Below are 17,690 nucleotides of genomic sequence, written 5' to 3'. Positions count from 1 at the left end.
CTATTCAACATAGTGCTGGAAGTTCTGGCCAGAGCAATCAGGCAGGAGAAGGAAATAAAGGGTATTCAATTAGGAAAAGAGGAAGTCAAATTGTCCCTGTTTGCAGATGACATGATTGTATATCTAGAAAACCCCATTGTCTCAGCCCAAAATCTCCTTAGGCTGATTAGCAACTTCAGCAAAGTCTCAGGATACAAAATTAATGTACAAAAATCACAAGCATTCTTGTACACCAATCACAGACAAACAGAGAGCCAAATCATGAGTGAACTCCCATTCACAGTTGCTTCAAAGAGAATAAAATACCTAGGAATCCAACTTACAAGGGATGTGAAGGACCTCTTCAAGGAGAACTACAAACCACTGCTCAATGAAATAAAAGAGGATACAAACAAATGGAAGAACATTCCATGCTCATGGGTTGGAAGAATCAATATCGTGAAAATGGCCATACTGCCCAAGGTAATTTATAGATTCAATGCCATCCCCATCAAGCTACCAATGACTTTCTTCACAGAATTGGAAAAAACTACTTTAAAGTTCATATGGAACCAAAAAAGAGCCCACATCGCCAAGTCAATCCTAAGCCAAAAGAACAAAGCTGGAGGCATCACGCTACCTGACTTTAAACTATACTACAAGGCTACAGTAACCAAAACAGCATGGTACTGGTACCACAACAGAGACATAGATCAATGGAACAGAACAGAGCCCTCAGAAATGATGCCGCATAGCTACAACTATCTGATCTTTGACAAACCTGACAAAAACAAGAAATGGGGAAAGGATTCCCTATTTAATAAATGGTTCTGGGAAAACTGGCTAGCCATATGTAGAAAGCTGCAACTGGATCCCTTCCTTACACCTTATACAAAAATTAATTCAAGATGGATTAAAGACTTATATGTTAGACCTAAAACCATTAAAATCCTACAAGAAAACCTAGGCAATACCATTCAGGACATAGGCGTGGGCAAGGACTTCATGTCTAAAACACCAAAAGCAATGGCAACAAAAGCCAAAATCGACAAATGGGATCTCATTAAACTAAAGAGCTTCTGCACAGCAAAAGAAACTATCATCAGAGTAAACAGGCAACCTACAGAATGGGAGAAAATTTTTGCAACCTACTCATCTGACAAAGGGCTAATATCCAGAATCTACAATGAACTCAAACAAATTTACAAGAAAAAAACAACCCCATCAAAAAGTGGGCAGAGGACATGAACAGACACTTCTCAAAAGAAGACATTTATGCAGCCAAAAAACACATGAAGAAATGCTCATCATCACTGGCCATCAGAGAAATGCAAATCAAAACCACACTGAGATACCATCTCACACCAGTTAGAATGGCCATCATTAAAAAATCAGGAAACAACAGGTGCTGGAGAGGATGTGGAGAAATAGGAACACTTTTACACTGTTGGTGGGACTGTAAACTAGTTCAACCATTGTGGAAGTCAGTGTGGCGATTCCTCAGGGATCTCGAACTAGAAATACCATTTGACCCAGCCATCCCATTACTGGGTATATACCCAAAGGACTATAAATCATGCTGCTATAAAGACACATGCACACGTATGTTTATTGCGGCACTATTCACAATAGCAAAGAGTTGGAACCAACCCAAATGTCCAACAACGATAGACTGGATTAAGAAAATGTGGCACATATACACCATGGAATACTATGCAGCCATAAAAAATGATGAGTTCGTGTCCTTTGTAGGGACATGGATGAAACTGGAAAACATCATTCTCAGTAAACTATCACAAGGACAAAAAACCAAACACCGCATGTTCTCACTCATAGGTGGGAATTGAACAATGAGAACTCATGGACACAGGAAGGGGAACATCACACTCCGGGGACTGTTGTGGGGTTGGGGGAGGGGGGAGGGACAGCATTAGGAGATACATCTAATGCTAAATGACGAGTTAATGGGTGCAGGAAATCAACCTGGCACATGGATACATATGTAACAAACCTGCACATTGTGCACATGTACCCTAAAACCCTGAAGTATAAAAAAAAAAAAAAAAAAAGATTGCAGAAGTAAATTTATAAATAGAAACAAAAGTGGCCAGTATCCACAGGGTGACAATCAATGGTATTCCACAGGAAACAATTTCTGGAAACAAGAATTATTTGCAGCTACTACAAGTTTTCTATAAGTTAACTAATGTCCATCTCTGCAGTGTTGTAAAATAACCTCATCAAAGAAACAGAAGTGGATATAACTAACCCAAATGGAGGTTCTAGCCAGGGCACTCACTAAGTTTCAGGCTTTCACTGTTTTTCCTTAAATTGGTATGGAAATTTTAAACTCAAGAGCCTTCCTACTATTGGAGCGTTTGGTCAGCAGTAGATAGAAAAACAAGCAATGGGGAAAGGATTCCCTATTTAATAAATGATGTTGGGAAAACGAGCCAGCCATATGGAGAAAGCTGAAACTGGATCCCTTCCTTACACCTTATACAAAAATTAAGATGGATTAAAGATTTAAACGTAAGACCTAAAGCCATAAAAACTCTAGAAGAAAATCTAAGCAGTACCATTCAGGACATAGGCATGGGCAAAGGTTTCATGACTAAAACATCAAAAGCGATGGCAACAAAAGCGAAAATAGATAAATAGAATCTAATTAAACTAAAGAGCTTCTGCACAGCAAAAGAAACTTTATCATCAGAATGAACAAGCAGCCTACAGAATGGGAGAAAATTTTTGCGATCTATCCATCTGACAAAGGGTTAATATCCAGAATCTACAAAGAACTCAAATTTACAAAAAAAAAAAAAAACCATCAAAAAGTGGGTGAAGGATATGAACAGACAATCCTCAAAAGAAGACATTTATGCAGCCAACAAACATGAAAAAAAGCTCATCATCACTGGTCATTAGAGAAATGCAAATCAAAACCACCAAGAGATACCATCTCGCACCAGTTAGAATGGTGATCGTTAGAAAGTCAGGAAACAACAGATGCTAGAGAGGATGTGGAGAAATAGGAACACTTTATACTGCTGATGGGAGTGTAAATTAGTTCAACCATGGTGGAAGACAGTGTGGTGATTCCTCAAAGATCTAGAACTAGAAATACCATTTGACCCAGTAATGCCATTACTGAGTATATACCCAAAGGATTATAAATCATTCTACTGTAAAGACACATGCACGCGTATGTTTACTGCAGCACTGTTCACAATAGCAAAGACTTGGAATCAACCCAAATGCCCATCAATGATAGACTGGATAAAGAAAATGTGGCACATATACACCATGGAATACTATGCAGCCATAAAAAATGATGAGTTCATGTCCTTTGCAAGGACATGGATGACACTGGCAACCATCATTCTCAGCAAACTAACACAAAAACAGAAAACTAAACACCGCATGTTCTCATAAGTGGAAGTTGGACAATGACAACACATGGATACAGAGCGGAACATCACACACTGGGGCTTGTCAGGGAATGGGGGACTAGTCTAGGGATAGTGGTAGGAGAAGTACGTAATGTAGATGACGGGTTGATTGGTGCAGCAAGCCACCATGGCATGTGTATACCTATGTAACAAACCTGCACATTCTGCACGTGTATCCCAGAACTTAAAGTATAATAATAATAATAATAATAATAAAAAGATCAGCAAAGAAAAAAAAAGAAGGCTTTTAAAGTTCCTCTTCTTTTAGGTAAAACTGGTTTAATTAATGCTAGACAACAAAGCAAAACCTTCTCTTTTAAGTTTGATTTGGACATTTACAACACAGAAATAGTGTGGATATGATGTAGGGATTCCTTTTTCCTGGAAATATTTTTAGGCAGTATGCCCTCTTCTCTTCCTCCACCAGCATGAATTTCATTTTAGATCTTAGTAGCTTCTGACAGAACGGAAGGTTGTGGGGTTTGCTGTTTTAGACAGTTAACATCCTTAATGCTGCAATATAAATAACAATTTATGAATTATCACAAGATGATTTTGAAGATGAGTATTGAAAGGCCACAGGCCCTGTCTTGTCATATTTCCTCGATACTTGATATTATAACAAATTAATACAGATTAATCAAATATTTTTAGAAAATTTTAAAGAACAGCATACTACTTCTTCCTTTTAAAAACCAATACTTGCTCCAATAATAAGTTCTATCGAGGGTTACTAGGAATCTCTTCCTGAGTTTAGATCTGAAATCAATGTGTTGGGTGGTTTCACACTTGTAAGTGGTAAAATAGTTTTGTTTTTTGGTTTTTGGTATTTATTTATTTATTTATTTATTTAATTAATTAATTTATTTATTTATGAATGACAGAGTCTTGCTCTGTCGCCCAGGCTGGAGTGCGGTGGCACGATCTCAGCTCACTGCAAGCTCCGCCTCCCAGGTTTACACCATTCTCCTGCCTCAGCCCCCAGAGTAGCTGGGACTACAGGTGCCCGCCACCATGCCCAGCTAACTTTGTTTTTGTATTTGTAGTAGAGACGGGGTTTCACCGTGTTAATCAGGATGGTCTCAATCTCCTGACCTCGTGATCCGCCCGCCTTGGCCTCTCAAAGTACTGGGATTACAGGCATGAGCCACTGCGCCTGGCCGTAACATAGTTTTTTATAAAGGTGATTATGACTCTCAGACAGATACCAAGTGAACATGAGTCAAAAATTTTAAGTAATTAATTAGTGAGGGAGCCTGAAAAAAATGTTGCCTTTGTAAATTCAAAGATCAGACAAATATATAAGCCCATCAAGAGGGCCAAATGAATTTGCTTCATAAATACAAAAACTGGCTTTTCCACAGTGGAGGGAAGAAGTCAATTGAACTTCCACCAGACGGAATTTATTTGCACATCGACAAACACAAATTATTTGCATTACTCTCAGTTTTCCACAAATTATCTTCTGTTTACAGAGTTGGAAAATAGCTCAAAAACCAAGGTACAAACCCCCATAGAATCAGATAACTTGGAATGTGCTCTAAACAATACAGAGTTTTTAAAGATATTTAGTTTTTTGGGTTTCATTTAAAAATATTTCACTATCCTTACATAACTAGTATTAAAAGGTAAATATTAGCTAAGTTTATTACTTAAATCCTGCATTTTGTACCATAAATGACAATGTGCAGAAAGTACCTGAATTGGCCCAAGTAAAAAAAAACTGTTAAAATAATAATGGAATTTAACTTTGTTGCGACATAAATAGAAAAATGATTGTTTCTAACAAGTGCCTAACTGACCCTCCAAAAATAAAATTACTGTCTTCTATAGATGTGTACTGATGAAAAATATAGGTGTGTTAATTTTAGGATTTTATTTAAGTAATATTGCCAATTGGGACCTTTAAATTAGTTTGGAACATGTACAGAACGGGGTGTATCAAATCGGCTTAAATTGATTAACAATTACTCATTAATATTGATCTTTATAGCAGCCTGTAATGTATGTTTTAGAATACATTTCTTTAAGAAAAGCAACTGGGATAAGTCAACTTAAATGGGTACACACCATTGAAATTTGAAATTATTTTGGCACAATTGAGTTTTCTCCTTAAGTTTGTCAGAATGGCATTGAAAAACTCAATCGTGTTATTTACAAGGAGTAAAGTATCTTTGAAGTTCTATTTACTTTAGAATGGATTATAATGACTAGTAATAGCTATAGAGAGTACTCAGTGCTAGCACTCCTGATGCATTTTTCTACTTTTTCTGTATGAGGAATAAGCAGATCTCTCAGTGGTGACCTTTCACACTGTGTTTTCCTCATTGAGCAAGTGTCTTTATTGTGGCTAACTTGTGTGTGAGAAAACTGAAGCTGTCCAGGATCGTATGTACCTTGCCTGGCCCTCTTAATAGATTACAGCATTCCACTTGTTAATACCAGTGGCACAGGAGAAACTTCTACTGTTGTGCTGTTTGGTAATGTGAAGACAGAAAAAGTCTTTTTATGGTAGTTGGGTCCTCAAAACAACTCTTCATGGTTTAGTGATAAGGAGACACAAGTTGCCTATCAAACAGAAGTACATTAGCTTATTATCTACAAAGCTGATAGAGCCTCTTAAATTCTCTCATGGTGACAGAAACCCCATCTGAAGTGAAGGCTTGCAGAGCTGGAGATACCAGAGCACTTTCCTGCCTCATAAATACAAGTAGAGTTAACCCTACTCTTGTAGAATAAAAATTGCATGTAATTGTTGAACAAAAGCTGTCTTCTTTTTTCTCTGGCAATTAAAGTGTGGTCAAAGAGATATATACTTGGTGATTGCCATTTGTGAAAATTTAAGTGATAAGCATTACAGCTTACTAAGAAGAGCAAGACTAATTAACTAGTCTTAAAATAGATGAAAATTGAGGGGAAATATCAGAGATTTAGGACTAGAATAAATCAACAACTTTATGATAAGATCTGTGTGTAGGCACCTACTATATTTGTTCTGTTTGTAGTGCTGTGTAGGTTTTAAGAGTTCAATGTGTTCCAGTGTTCTGAGTGTCTACATTTTCACTGCTCATAGCTACTTGGAAAGATTTGGCAAGTAAACTTGCTACCATGGTTGGGGGAGGATAAATGCCTTTATCCTTTAGTGCTCCCAACAACAGGACCTTTTATGGCCAAGCACACATAAAAGTCCATGTGATTACTTAGGCTCATAGAGCCTAGTGCCATGGAGAAAATGTTGGAGAAATAGATGTCGTGTTTGCTCTGTGCACATGTCAAGTAATTTAATAAGCTAATGATTATTAATGTACTACTGATTGTTTATGATTCTTCCTGCAAAATTTTTAAAAATCAAATTGAATAAAGTGAATTTTAAAAATAATTTGACTTTGGAGAAACAAAAAAGTTCTTGAATCTTAATGTACTGTGTTTATGTTCTACTTCATTCAAGAAAAAAGGAGTAAAATAAACATCCATAATTATTGCTAATCATATTTTAAAGGATACTAAGATCTGCTCTGAAATAATCAAAAATATCTTTAGATCTAATTTAATCGTTTATTGATGAACTTCTCTGGGACTAGTTCAGTGATCAAGCTTTGTTTCCTAATTAAGCTCTGTTAGTTAGGCTTACTTAGAAATTTTAACTTCCTAATCCTTCTCTGCATTTGGTCAGAAAATCCAGAAGTCTCAACCATTTCAGTGTTGAACACTGTAACTCTACTTTAAAATAAGACCCACCAGGATTTTTAAAAAAAGAAGAAAGAAATAAGACATTCTGAAAGTAAAGGAATATTCCATATATCTTCCAGCTGTTGGTTTTTAATTTATTCTTTTAAGTACTGGACAAGTTATTTCATGATGACTTTAAGTTAAAAATAAAAATCAGAAAACCAACTGTTTTTTGCATTATACTAAGAAAAAAAAAGTCAGTATAATCCAGGAGGTATTTTAATGGCACTCAAGAAAATTCTGCAGAAAGGGCTGGGCACAGTGGCTCACGCCTGTAATCCCAGCACTTTGGGAGGCCGAGGCTGTGGATCATGAGGTCAGGAGATGCAGACCATCCTGGCTAACGTGGTGAAACCCTGTCTCTACTAAAAATACAAAAAAAATTAGCCGGGCATGGTGGCGGGCGCCTGTAGTTCCAGCTACTCGGGAGGCTGAGGCAGGAGAATGGCATGAACCCGGGAGGCAGAGCTTGCAGTGAGCCAACATCGTGCCACTGTACTCCAGCCTGGGTGACAGAACGAGACTCCATCTCATAAAAGAAAAAAAAAAAGAAAATTCTCCAGAAAGTCAAATCAGTGGATTAAACCAAACCATGAAATACACTCTGAATAACTTTTGAGTGCAAATTTTAAAAATATGTAAAGTCACTAATAATTTGTACATTCTACATAGGAAAGAGTCATTGCAGACATAAATAATTATCAAGTTTGAACTGTTCCATTTCAAAGTTATACAGGAAAGTGAATAATAGAAATGAAATTATTGGGATATTGTGCTGATTCTTTCTGTTGAGTAGGATAAAAACTCCGATAGGCAGAAAGGAAGAGTACGTGAAGTTGCTGAAATGTTCAATTTATAAAGGTATGATAACTTCTCAAAGCATCATTTTTATAGATTTCTATTTTAGTTCTTTCATGCATTGGTTATATCAGATAAATTGATCAGGTTTAATCAGATTCGAGTTTTAACTGTCAGAGCAGTGAGTCATTTAGTATTTTGAAAAGTTTAGAAAGGAAGAATCCAAACAAATATTCCTTTTCTCTTAACGTACAATGGGAGAATTAATTTTACTTCTATCTAGTGTTTATCTTATTTGAAGAAGTAAGTACATTTGTGATCATTTAGAACCGTTTCAGTGGCTCTTGTATAATTCAATTCATTCCGTCTGTGCTCTCTTAATAAATTTTACAGAAAAACTCATGGCAAGTTAGCATTATTTGTGTGTGAATTTTCCAATTGTATTTCAGACTTTAAGAAAGAAAGGCCTTAATGGTTGTGAGAGCCCTGATGCTGACGATTACTTTGAGCACAGTCCACTCTCGGAGGACAGATTCAGCAAACTAAATGAAGATAGTGATTTTATTTTCAAACGAGGCCCTGTAAGTACTTTTACTTTACCTCTACTTTTTATTTGTTGATCCTTTTTGTTAACTTCATTATTTAGGCTCTGAACAAGAAGGAACACAGAGGGTGCGACAGCCCAGACCCTGATACTTCATATGTGCTAACTCCACATACAGAAGAAAAATATAAAAAAATTAATGAGGAATTTGATAATATGATGCGGAATCATAAAATCGCAGTGAGTACTAAAGTATGGTTTGTGCTTTTATCTTGTGCATGAAGAGATTGACCAAACATCTTGTTGCTTATTTTTATAGTGGGTGATGACAGCAATAAGTAGAAGGGAAAAAATGCATTTTATTAGTATTTTTTATAAAACTTCAAAATAAAATTGCTGAAATCTTATACATGTTCAGTATCTTAAATGTAGAAGTGAAGAGAAAACATGCCGATCCAGACTTTGCTACTTCTTACCCCAGTACCTTTGGATAGGGCACCTAGACATCTTGAATGCTTTCTCCATCTATAGTGAGTTGGCTGTCATGATTTTTAAGGTATCTTCCAGCTCTAAAATCCTATGATTTATAATATAGAGTATGCATAAAACTTTCCCTCTACTCCCGTGACTTAAAAACATATATGTTCTTAAAATAGATCTTGAGAAAGCAAAATGTAAGGTAGTTAGGTTTGTTGCGAAACTTGTTTTTTCTTAAATTATTTTCAATTATTTTGTATAGTTGCTATAATAGCAGAGCTAAGCTTATTGCTTTGCAGTTTGTAAATGTCCCCAAATCACTTAGCAACAATACCACCAAACTTTTGTTCTTTTCTTATGCTGTAGATACTAAGGAAGAGCAGCTTGGCTTAATTTTAATTTAGGGCAACAATGTTCTTAAACTGATTGCAAAACAAATAGCGACTTTACAGTTTCTGTATACTCATTCATCTAACCATAGTGAAAGAGGATTTTTTTTTTTGAGCTCATGCTCCTAGACTTGATAGTTCTTCAAAGAATTCTCACTGGAAGCTCCATAGGCAAGAGCTACTTAAAACAGTTATTCTGAATCTAATATCCTAATTCTGTATATGTAGGTCAGCTGTCCTTGAACGAATTAGTTTCAATGCTGATATTTATTTTATCATCAGAGTTAATTATCTCAAAACTGTTCCCTAAAGTATGCATGATGGATCATTTCTTCAGAGTAGTTCTTAGTACAGGTTGGGTATCCCTTATTGGAAATGCTTGGGACTAGAAGTGTTTCAGATTTGGGATTTTTTTCAAAATTTGGAATATTTGCATATGTATAATATCTTGGGGATGGGACCCAAGTCTAAACATTAAATTTATTAATGTTTCATACGTATCTTACATACTCTTGGACTGAAGGAAGTTTTATACAATATTTTTCATAATTTTGTACATGAAACAAAGTTTGTGTATCTGGAACCATCAGAAAGCAAAGATGTCCCTGTCTCAGCTACCCATGTCATAGGTCTTGGCCCCATGTGGAGCATCATGGGGAACCTGCTGTTAGCATGTGTAGCCTACACATGTGCCATTTTATTACCCTTTGTGGATGTGCTTGCATGAGGGAATCTGGGTGTGCACAGAAAAGATATATTGAAGCTGATGGGAGACTGGAATGGTCCTTTTCCCCTTGGAGACACTGAATAAACTGTGTACTGTATGCCTGCATTTCCACACGTCAGGTTTGGAATTCTCTATGGCATCATGTTGGTGCTCAGAAAGTTTTGGATTTTGGATTTTCAGATTAGGCATGCTCAACCTGTATAAGAAGCCAGCTCACAAAAAAATAGCCTTAAGGAGTTACTTTTGGGCAAATACCATTATTATTCTTAAAAACAATACAGTAGCAAATAAAGGGATGTTGTTGACCTTACAGTTAATGTTAAGGCTGCAAAGATATTGCACAAATAAAAGTGTTTTACTTTTGAAAAAAATTGTCATATACCCACTGTTTTCATATTTGTTGATGTATTATAATTTTTCTACATGAAATAAACTACTATTGAGTAAAGTACAGTAAAATATATTCTTCCAACTTCGAATTGGCAGTGTTACCTTATTTTTGTGTGTTACTCTTTTAAAATGAGGGCAGAGTAAAATTGTTTTATTTTCTCCCACTTTAAGTTGTAAAGAGCAACATATATTTATCATGGTTAACAAGCATATTGTAAATGGTGTGTGGAGGAAATGCAAGATGAAAATAGAAAATAGAAAAAAGGGGGTATGGAATAATTTGGAGGGAGGGAAGGTTAGCATTTATAATATTTGTAGTTTAATCTTTATACAATTTAAAGAAGATACCAAAAACTTTATTACTGTTACTACTGGCTTGGTTAGTAGTTAATTTTGTTATTTAGATTAGATTTCTTTGCATTTTCATTGAACTCAAATTGCATTGTTATGTATATAATTACTTTTTTTTCTTAGTTTTGCCCTTTAGAAAGTTAATTAAATCAGAATGGGGAATATTTATGATTTATCATATTTGACATATTAAGTTAATAATATGTGTACACACTTTTCTCCTTCCATTACATTTGGGATCTCTCGTAGAAATGTAATGTTATTAAGGTTTACATTGAAGTGCCAATTTATGCTTACTTGGTGACAGTGATATATTTTGTAATGTCTAAATATGACAACACTACTTGATTATCAGGTTTATCCTCTTAAATTTATCTTTATGAATATTTGAAATATAGAATATAGACATTAGTATATATTAATATATAAAGTTGAAATTGAAAAGGCTAATGTCAGGCATATTCATGTTCAAACATAATTCTAAAGAAAATAGCTTTAATCTGTAAATTGGTTAAGAACCTATCCCTATCCTCTACTTTTAGTAACTTGAGTTACCTTGCCAAATTAAAGTTCAAAAGTTACTTTGTAGACGAATACGAAACCAACAGTTTTTTCCTTCTTTTTCTTTATTTACAGCCTGGTTTGCCACCTCAGAACTTTTCAATGTCTGTCACAGTTCCAGTGACCAGCCCCAATGCTTTGTCCTACACTAACCCAGGGAGTTCACTGGTGTCCCCATCTTTGGCAGCCAGCTCAGCGTTAACAGATTCAAGCATGCTCTCTCCACCTCAAACCACATTACACAGAAATGTGTCTCCTGGAGCTCCTCAGAGACCACCAAGTACTGGCAATGCAGGTATGTAGTGATACCTGTTATGCTGGTTCTTTAATAAAGTGGGTGAAAAAACTCATTGCTAACATAAGCAGTTTCTTATTTTGCTATTCTTAATTTTATTGCTTTGATGAGCAAGAATCACTGCTACATAATTGGCCTCATTTTAAAGTATTTTTTTGAAAATCAATTGTGGGTGTAGCATTGTGTCATGCAAAGTAGAACAGTGCTGAGAACCTGCCATTTACACGCTTTCCTTCTCATGGGAAAGCCATACTTTGACAGGCAGAAAATTTAGTTAGATATCAGAAGCAAGGATATAAAGTAGAGTGTGAGCCATTCATGTTAGAAATATGGGTGATAGACTACCTGATTGGAGTTAGAGTATCTTTTACATCTCCTCCTGCCTGAATTACTTCATTAATTCAGCAGAATTTACGTTGCATTTATTGTAGTAGTCTACGTAATGCAGTCTCTCCTCTCTCTTAAGTCCTAGATTTAATTTAGTGATTTAATCATACTCCTTACACACTGCCCCCATTTTTATCAGTATGTACTATTTTGGTATCGATGCAATACCTTTCAAGCTTGGTGTCGTATTGAAGGCGACACCAAGCTTGAAAGGTAAACTCATATATATGAGATATAATAACTACATCAGATTACATATTAATGCCAACTTCAGACTGAGCTAGCTTTTATTTTTGTGTCTTTTTAGGATTAGAGTGAGAGTTACTTCTATTCAGTTCACATTCAGTCAGGTAAAGAGAGCTCATTCATACTCATTCTCTGCCCTCTGTCTTCTCTCCATAACGTTGTTAGGTGGGATGTTGAGCACTGCAGACCTCACAGTGCCAAATGGAGCTGGAAGCAGCCCAGTGGGTGAGTGAATTCCTACTCTTTTGTTTTGTAGGTATCTATCCTATATGAGATTAAAGGAATGTTGTTCCTGAAATAAAGCTTTCTGGGAAATTTCCTTCTGAAGGGTACTTTCATTAATACATCAAGATAATTTCTTAAGGAGAAACTTCTCTATCTTCTCTCCTTACCAAAGTTAGACTGTTACCAGACTATCTTACAATAGCATGAAATGTTTTCGGAGAGATTAGAATGAAAAGAAATGGTGGGTCTATCTACTTCTACATTAGAAAGATAATTAAGAGATTTGTCTTGGCCGGGTGTGGTAGCTCACACCTGTAATCCCAGCACTTTGGGAGGACGAGGTGGGCGGATTGCCTGAGCTCAAGAGTTCGTGACCAGCCTGGGCAACACCATGAAACCCTGTCTCTACTAAAATACAAAAAAAATTAGCCGGGCGTGGCAGTGTGCACCTGTAGTTCTAGCTATTCGGGAGGCTGAGGCAGGAGAATTGCGTGAATCCGGGAGGCGGAGGTTGCAGTGAGCTGAGATTGCATCACTGCACTCCAGCCTGGGTGATAGAGTGAGACTCCTTCTCAAAAAAAAAAATTATGGAGATGATTGAATGACTTAATAAAAATGATGAGGAAGAAATAAACAGAAACATCAATAAAGATACTATTAAGTTACAAAATATTTAATGACAAAGTAGGAATAAATGCCTAATTATATCTGTCACAGTATTAAATGTTTTAATGGAATTAAACAGATAAGACCTATTGTGGAGTCTTACTTAACAGAAAACAATTAAATGTGGGAAAATACATAAAGGTTGTACCAGTTAAACACTAGGGCTGCTACTCTTGTATGTATATTTCCAAATATTTATGGTTTTTTTTCAGCTCTTGTTTCAGTTGTTTGTATGCCTACATACTGTTTTTCCGTCCCTTTTCACATATGTTTTTGATTCCCCCAACAAAATAATAAGTTCAGGGCCCAGCAAGAATTGTGAGAGCCTAATATGCTTCTCTCACATTGGGTTGACACCCCAAAAGGCTGGACTCTAGAAGTAAAGTAAACCAGAGATAAACAGTTCTTCTCAGTAGTGACTTTTTTTTGTTTTTTTTTTTTTTTTTTGAGATGGAGTCTCGCTCTTGTCGCCAAGGCTGGAGTGTGGTGGTGCCATCTCCGCTCACTGCAAGCTTCGCCTCCCAGGTTCACGCCATTCTCCTGCCTCAGCCTCCCGAGTAGCTGGGACTACAGGTGCCCTCCACCACGCCAGGCTAATTTTTTTTGTATTTTTAGTAGAGACGGAGTTTCACCGTGTTAGCCAGGATGGTCTTGATCTCCTGACCTGGTGATCTGCCTGCCTTGGCCTCGCAAAAGTTTGTTAAAATTAGATTGTAGTGATTAGAAATTAGAGTTAGGGGTTTCAGAATGCCTGGAAAAGCAAATAGTCTCTGGAAGAATAAAATAAGCCTGGCCCATATGGCAAAACCCCATCTCTACTAAAAATACAAAAATTAGCCGGATGTGGTGGCAAGTGCCTGTAATCCCAGCTACTCAGGAGGCTGAGGCAGGAGAATCACTTGAGTCCAGGAGGTGGAGGTTGCAGTGAGCCGAGATCGTGCCACTGCACTCCAGCCTGTGCGACAAGAGCGAAACTCTGTCTCAAAAATAAATAAATAAATAAATAAAATAAAACACCATCTCAGACCTTATTATTTCTAACTTGGCACATAAGCTGAACTAGGCACACACACAAATAAAGCAAATGAAAACTTGCAGAAATAAACAAACAATGGAATCAGCCTCCTGGGAACTCCAGAATTTGGAGTTATTAGGCACAGACTTTGACTTTAATGTAACAGTGTTTACTGTGTTCAAGGGTATTAAAAAAAAAAATGATTGAGAATTTTAGCAGAGAACTGAAATTTATTAAAAAAATGGAAATTTTAGAACAAAAAAAACCCGTAATGTTAAGAACTTAACAGATGGGCTTAAAAACAGATTGGACAAAGCAAATACAAGAATTAAAAAACTAAAAGATAAGATAGAAGAAAATTGTCCAAAATTTTGGAGACACAGAGGGATGGAAAATTAAAAAGAAGACCCCAGAGCATGCAATAAAAAAGACTAGCATACATTACATTGAAGTCCCAGGAAGCAAAGTCAGAGAAAATTGGGCAGAAGCAGTATTTGAAGAGATAATCACTGAGAATTTTCCAAAACTAACAACAACAAGAAAACAAGCCACAAATTGGGAAGGCCTATAAAACTCCACGTGGAATACAGATAATGCTGTGCTTTATGAGAAATTTAAACCTTTATGAACAAGACTGGGAGATGGTGAGCTAAACCTCCTTCTCAGAAAGTCAGAAAAGGACAGCAAATTAAACCCTGAAGTAGGTAGAACCAAATAACAAAGATACATGCATTGAGATAGAAAATAGAAAATGTTCTATTTCAGGCATGTGAAACAGATGATCTCATACGTGCTTTTGTGGTATTGTAAATCAGTAACAATCTTTCTGGAAGGGTTTGGCAAGATGTTTCAGTGGCCATAAAAATACAAGTATCGATACTGAAATAGAAAAACATAAATTGAATTAACAGAACAAATACTGATGATTTAAAAGACTAATAAAATGGAATGTTTTCACTAATATTCAATTCAAAATATTTTCTAATTTCCATTATATCTTTTTCTTTAACCTAACTTGTAAGTTACTTAGAATTATATTTCTTAATTTCAAATACATGGAGATTTTCCAGTTATCTTTTAGATACTATTTTTTAGCCAGATTGTTTTGTTACCAGAGAACTTACCTCTATATGATTAAATTCTCTGAAATTTGCTGATACTTTTTTATAGGCCAGCATGTGCTCAATTTTTGTCTGTGTTGTGTACTAGAAAAGAATGTTTATTCTGTATTATAAGCATGGATTGCAAATTCTACTTGTTTTAAATACGTTTTATCTGTATATGTGTCATAACTTACTGTATCAGCTCCAGTTTAGAAACTCATGATAGGTCAGTTCCAGATAGCTTTGCGTTACTTTTAAACCATATCATTTTTACCAATATTGTCATTTTCAAATATGTAATTTGTTTATAGACGAGTCTTCCATTTGCCTTGTTCATATTTTAATTTTTGTTGCATCTTCTGCCTGCTTCCCTAAAGTTGAAATACTTCAGGCCCATGTATTGTTGAAAGAAGAGGCATCCTTGAGACTTTTAAAGCCCTGAACAAACTCAGGAAAGGCAAAGACTTCTTAAATAAGAAACCAAAGAAAGCCTAATGGAAAGATTGATTGATTTGCTTGTGTTAAAATTCGAAAGTCTGTGAATCAAAAGCACTGTAAAGAGAGTAAAAAGGCAAGACAGAATGGGAGAATATATATAGTATGTATACGATCAGTAGAGAGGTGTTTTTTTTTTTTTTAAGAATACCTACAAATCAGTAAGAAAAAGAAAACTCGACTTTTGAAAATGTGCATGAGAACACATCACTTCACAAAAGAAATATCTGATAAATGTGAAGAAATGCTCAGTCTCGGTAGTCATGGAAATGCAAAATTAAACCACAAAGAGAGAACACTGCACACCCACCAGAATTGCTAAGATGAAATAGATGGTATACCAAATATTGACAAAGCTATGAAAAAGCACAAACTCATACACTGGTAGTGGGAGTACAAGTTGTTGCAACCATTCGGCATTATCTGCCTAAGCTGCAGATACGTGTATTCTGTGACCCAGCATTTTCACTCATCCTTATGTACTGTAGAGAAATGCATTTGTGCACCGCGAGTACCAAGAGATATGTAAAAGAATGTGTACAACATCATGTTAAAGTCATTATCTAGAAATAGTACAGATCTCTGTCAACAGTAGAATGGGTAAATATAAGAGTACATTCATATGAAAGAATATTATACTGCAGTGAAAATGAAATCACAGCCGTTCTCAACATGGATGAATGTCACCAAACATGAATTAAAGAAGATAGATACATACTCAAGATTCTAACTATATAAAGTTTGAAAAGCAGGCCAAAAAAACTATAGTGTTTGGGACGCTTGTGTAGATAGATGGCAGAGCCATAAAGAAAAACCAAGAAATTACTGTAAAATTCACAATAGTGGTTACTTTGGGTAGGTGGGACTCTGGGAATATTTTAGGGGGCCCAATTATGGAAACTTCTGGGGTTCTGGCAGTATTCTTAATCTGAATGGTGGTTACATGGATCTTCACTTTATGATAAATCCTTAACCTATACGTTTTTGTTTTGTACATTTTCTGTTTATGTGTTATGTTAGCAAGAAAACAGTTTTGAAAATAAAAGAATACACTAGATATAATAATAAAGGAACTATAACAACAAATACTAAGGCAGTTTTTAAATTATAAGAGAAAATAGTGTACATTTTATGGTATTTATACTATTCCAAAATCCAGAGAGAAAATTTATAGACACTCAACACTCACATTGATGCACAAACTAGAGGTGGCCTTTGAGTCTTTGGACACTGTTGTCTGCATGTGGCAGCTGGAACTCAGCATCCATCTTAAGATCATGAGACAAGTCAGTTTAAGATGACAGGTCAAAATGCCAAGGTTGATAAAGTGAAAAGCTTGTGGCCCTCAGTATTGAGCTGCTGAAGCAGCTGAGTCTGGGACCACTTTTCCCCCAGTCTTTTTACGTGAGATAATACGTGTTCCTCATTCTCCAGAAGAAAAAAGTAAGATAAAATCTATGCAACAGATAGGGGAATGTTTAGTAATGGGCATTTAATTGTGCCAAAATACACAATTCAAAAAAGAAACCTAACTAGTATTTTAAAAACTGAAAAGGTTATTCATCATTGGTAGTATTCATGAAATTCAAATTAAAAGGACAAAAAAATAAAATACTACTCTTACTTACTAATTCCCAACTATTAGCACTTTTTATTGTGATATTCAGTGCTGATGAAGGCATGGTGAAACTGATGATCTCATACGTGCTTTTGTGGCGTTGTAAGTTAGTAACAATCTTTCTGGAAGGGTTTTGACAAGATGTTTTAGTTGTCATAAAAATGTTCATACCTCCAAGCCCACTAATCCCATTTTTGGGAATCTCTCCTGAAGAGGTAAGTTAGAATAAGCAAAGCTTCATTGCAA

General features: G+C 35.8%; 1 protein-coding gene across 7 annotated transcripts in view; it reads left to right on the top strand.

Moving 5' to 3' along the window:
- MEF2A (myocyte enhancer factor 2A) overlaps window positions 1-17,690 on the top strand; it is a 158,186-nt gene that overhangs the window by 104,281 nt on the left and 36,215 nt on the right. For 2 of the 7 annotated variants that reach the window (XM_032175784.2, XM_032175781.2), the window contains exons 5-7: window positions 8,602-8,739; window positions 11,470-11,689; window positions 12,488-12,547. In XM_032175784.2, coding sequence (XP_032031675.1) covers window positions 8,602-8,739; window positions 11,470-11,689; window positions 12,488-12,547 — 418 coding nt within the window. Of the gene's footprint in view, window positions 1-8,404; window positions 8,537-8,601; window positions 8,752-11,469; window positions 11,690-12,487; window positions 12,548-17,690 lie in introns of all 7 variants that reach the window. The other 5 variants (XM_032175783.2, XM_032175780.2, XM_032175785.2 and 2 more) reach the window with 3 other exon arrangements.

The sequence above is a fragment of the Hylobates moloch genome, unplaced genomic scaffold (genome assembly GCF_009828535.3).
Source record: "Hylobates moloch isolate HMO894 unplaced genomic scaffold, HMol_V3 SCAFFOLD_14, whole genome shotgun sequence".
NCBI classification, from domain to species: domain Eukaryota; kingdom Metazoa; phylum Chordata; class Mammalia; order Primates; family Hylobatidae; genus Hylobates; species Hylobates moloch.
The sequence above is the reverse complement of the archived record's forward strand: the minus strand, read 5'-3'. Positions and strand labels throughout refer to the sequence as shown.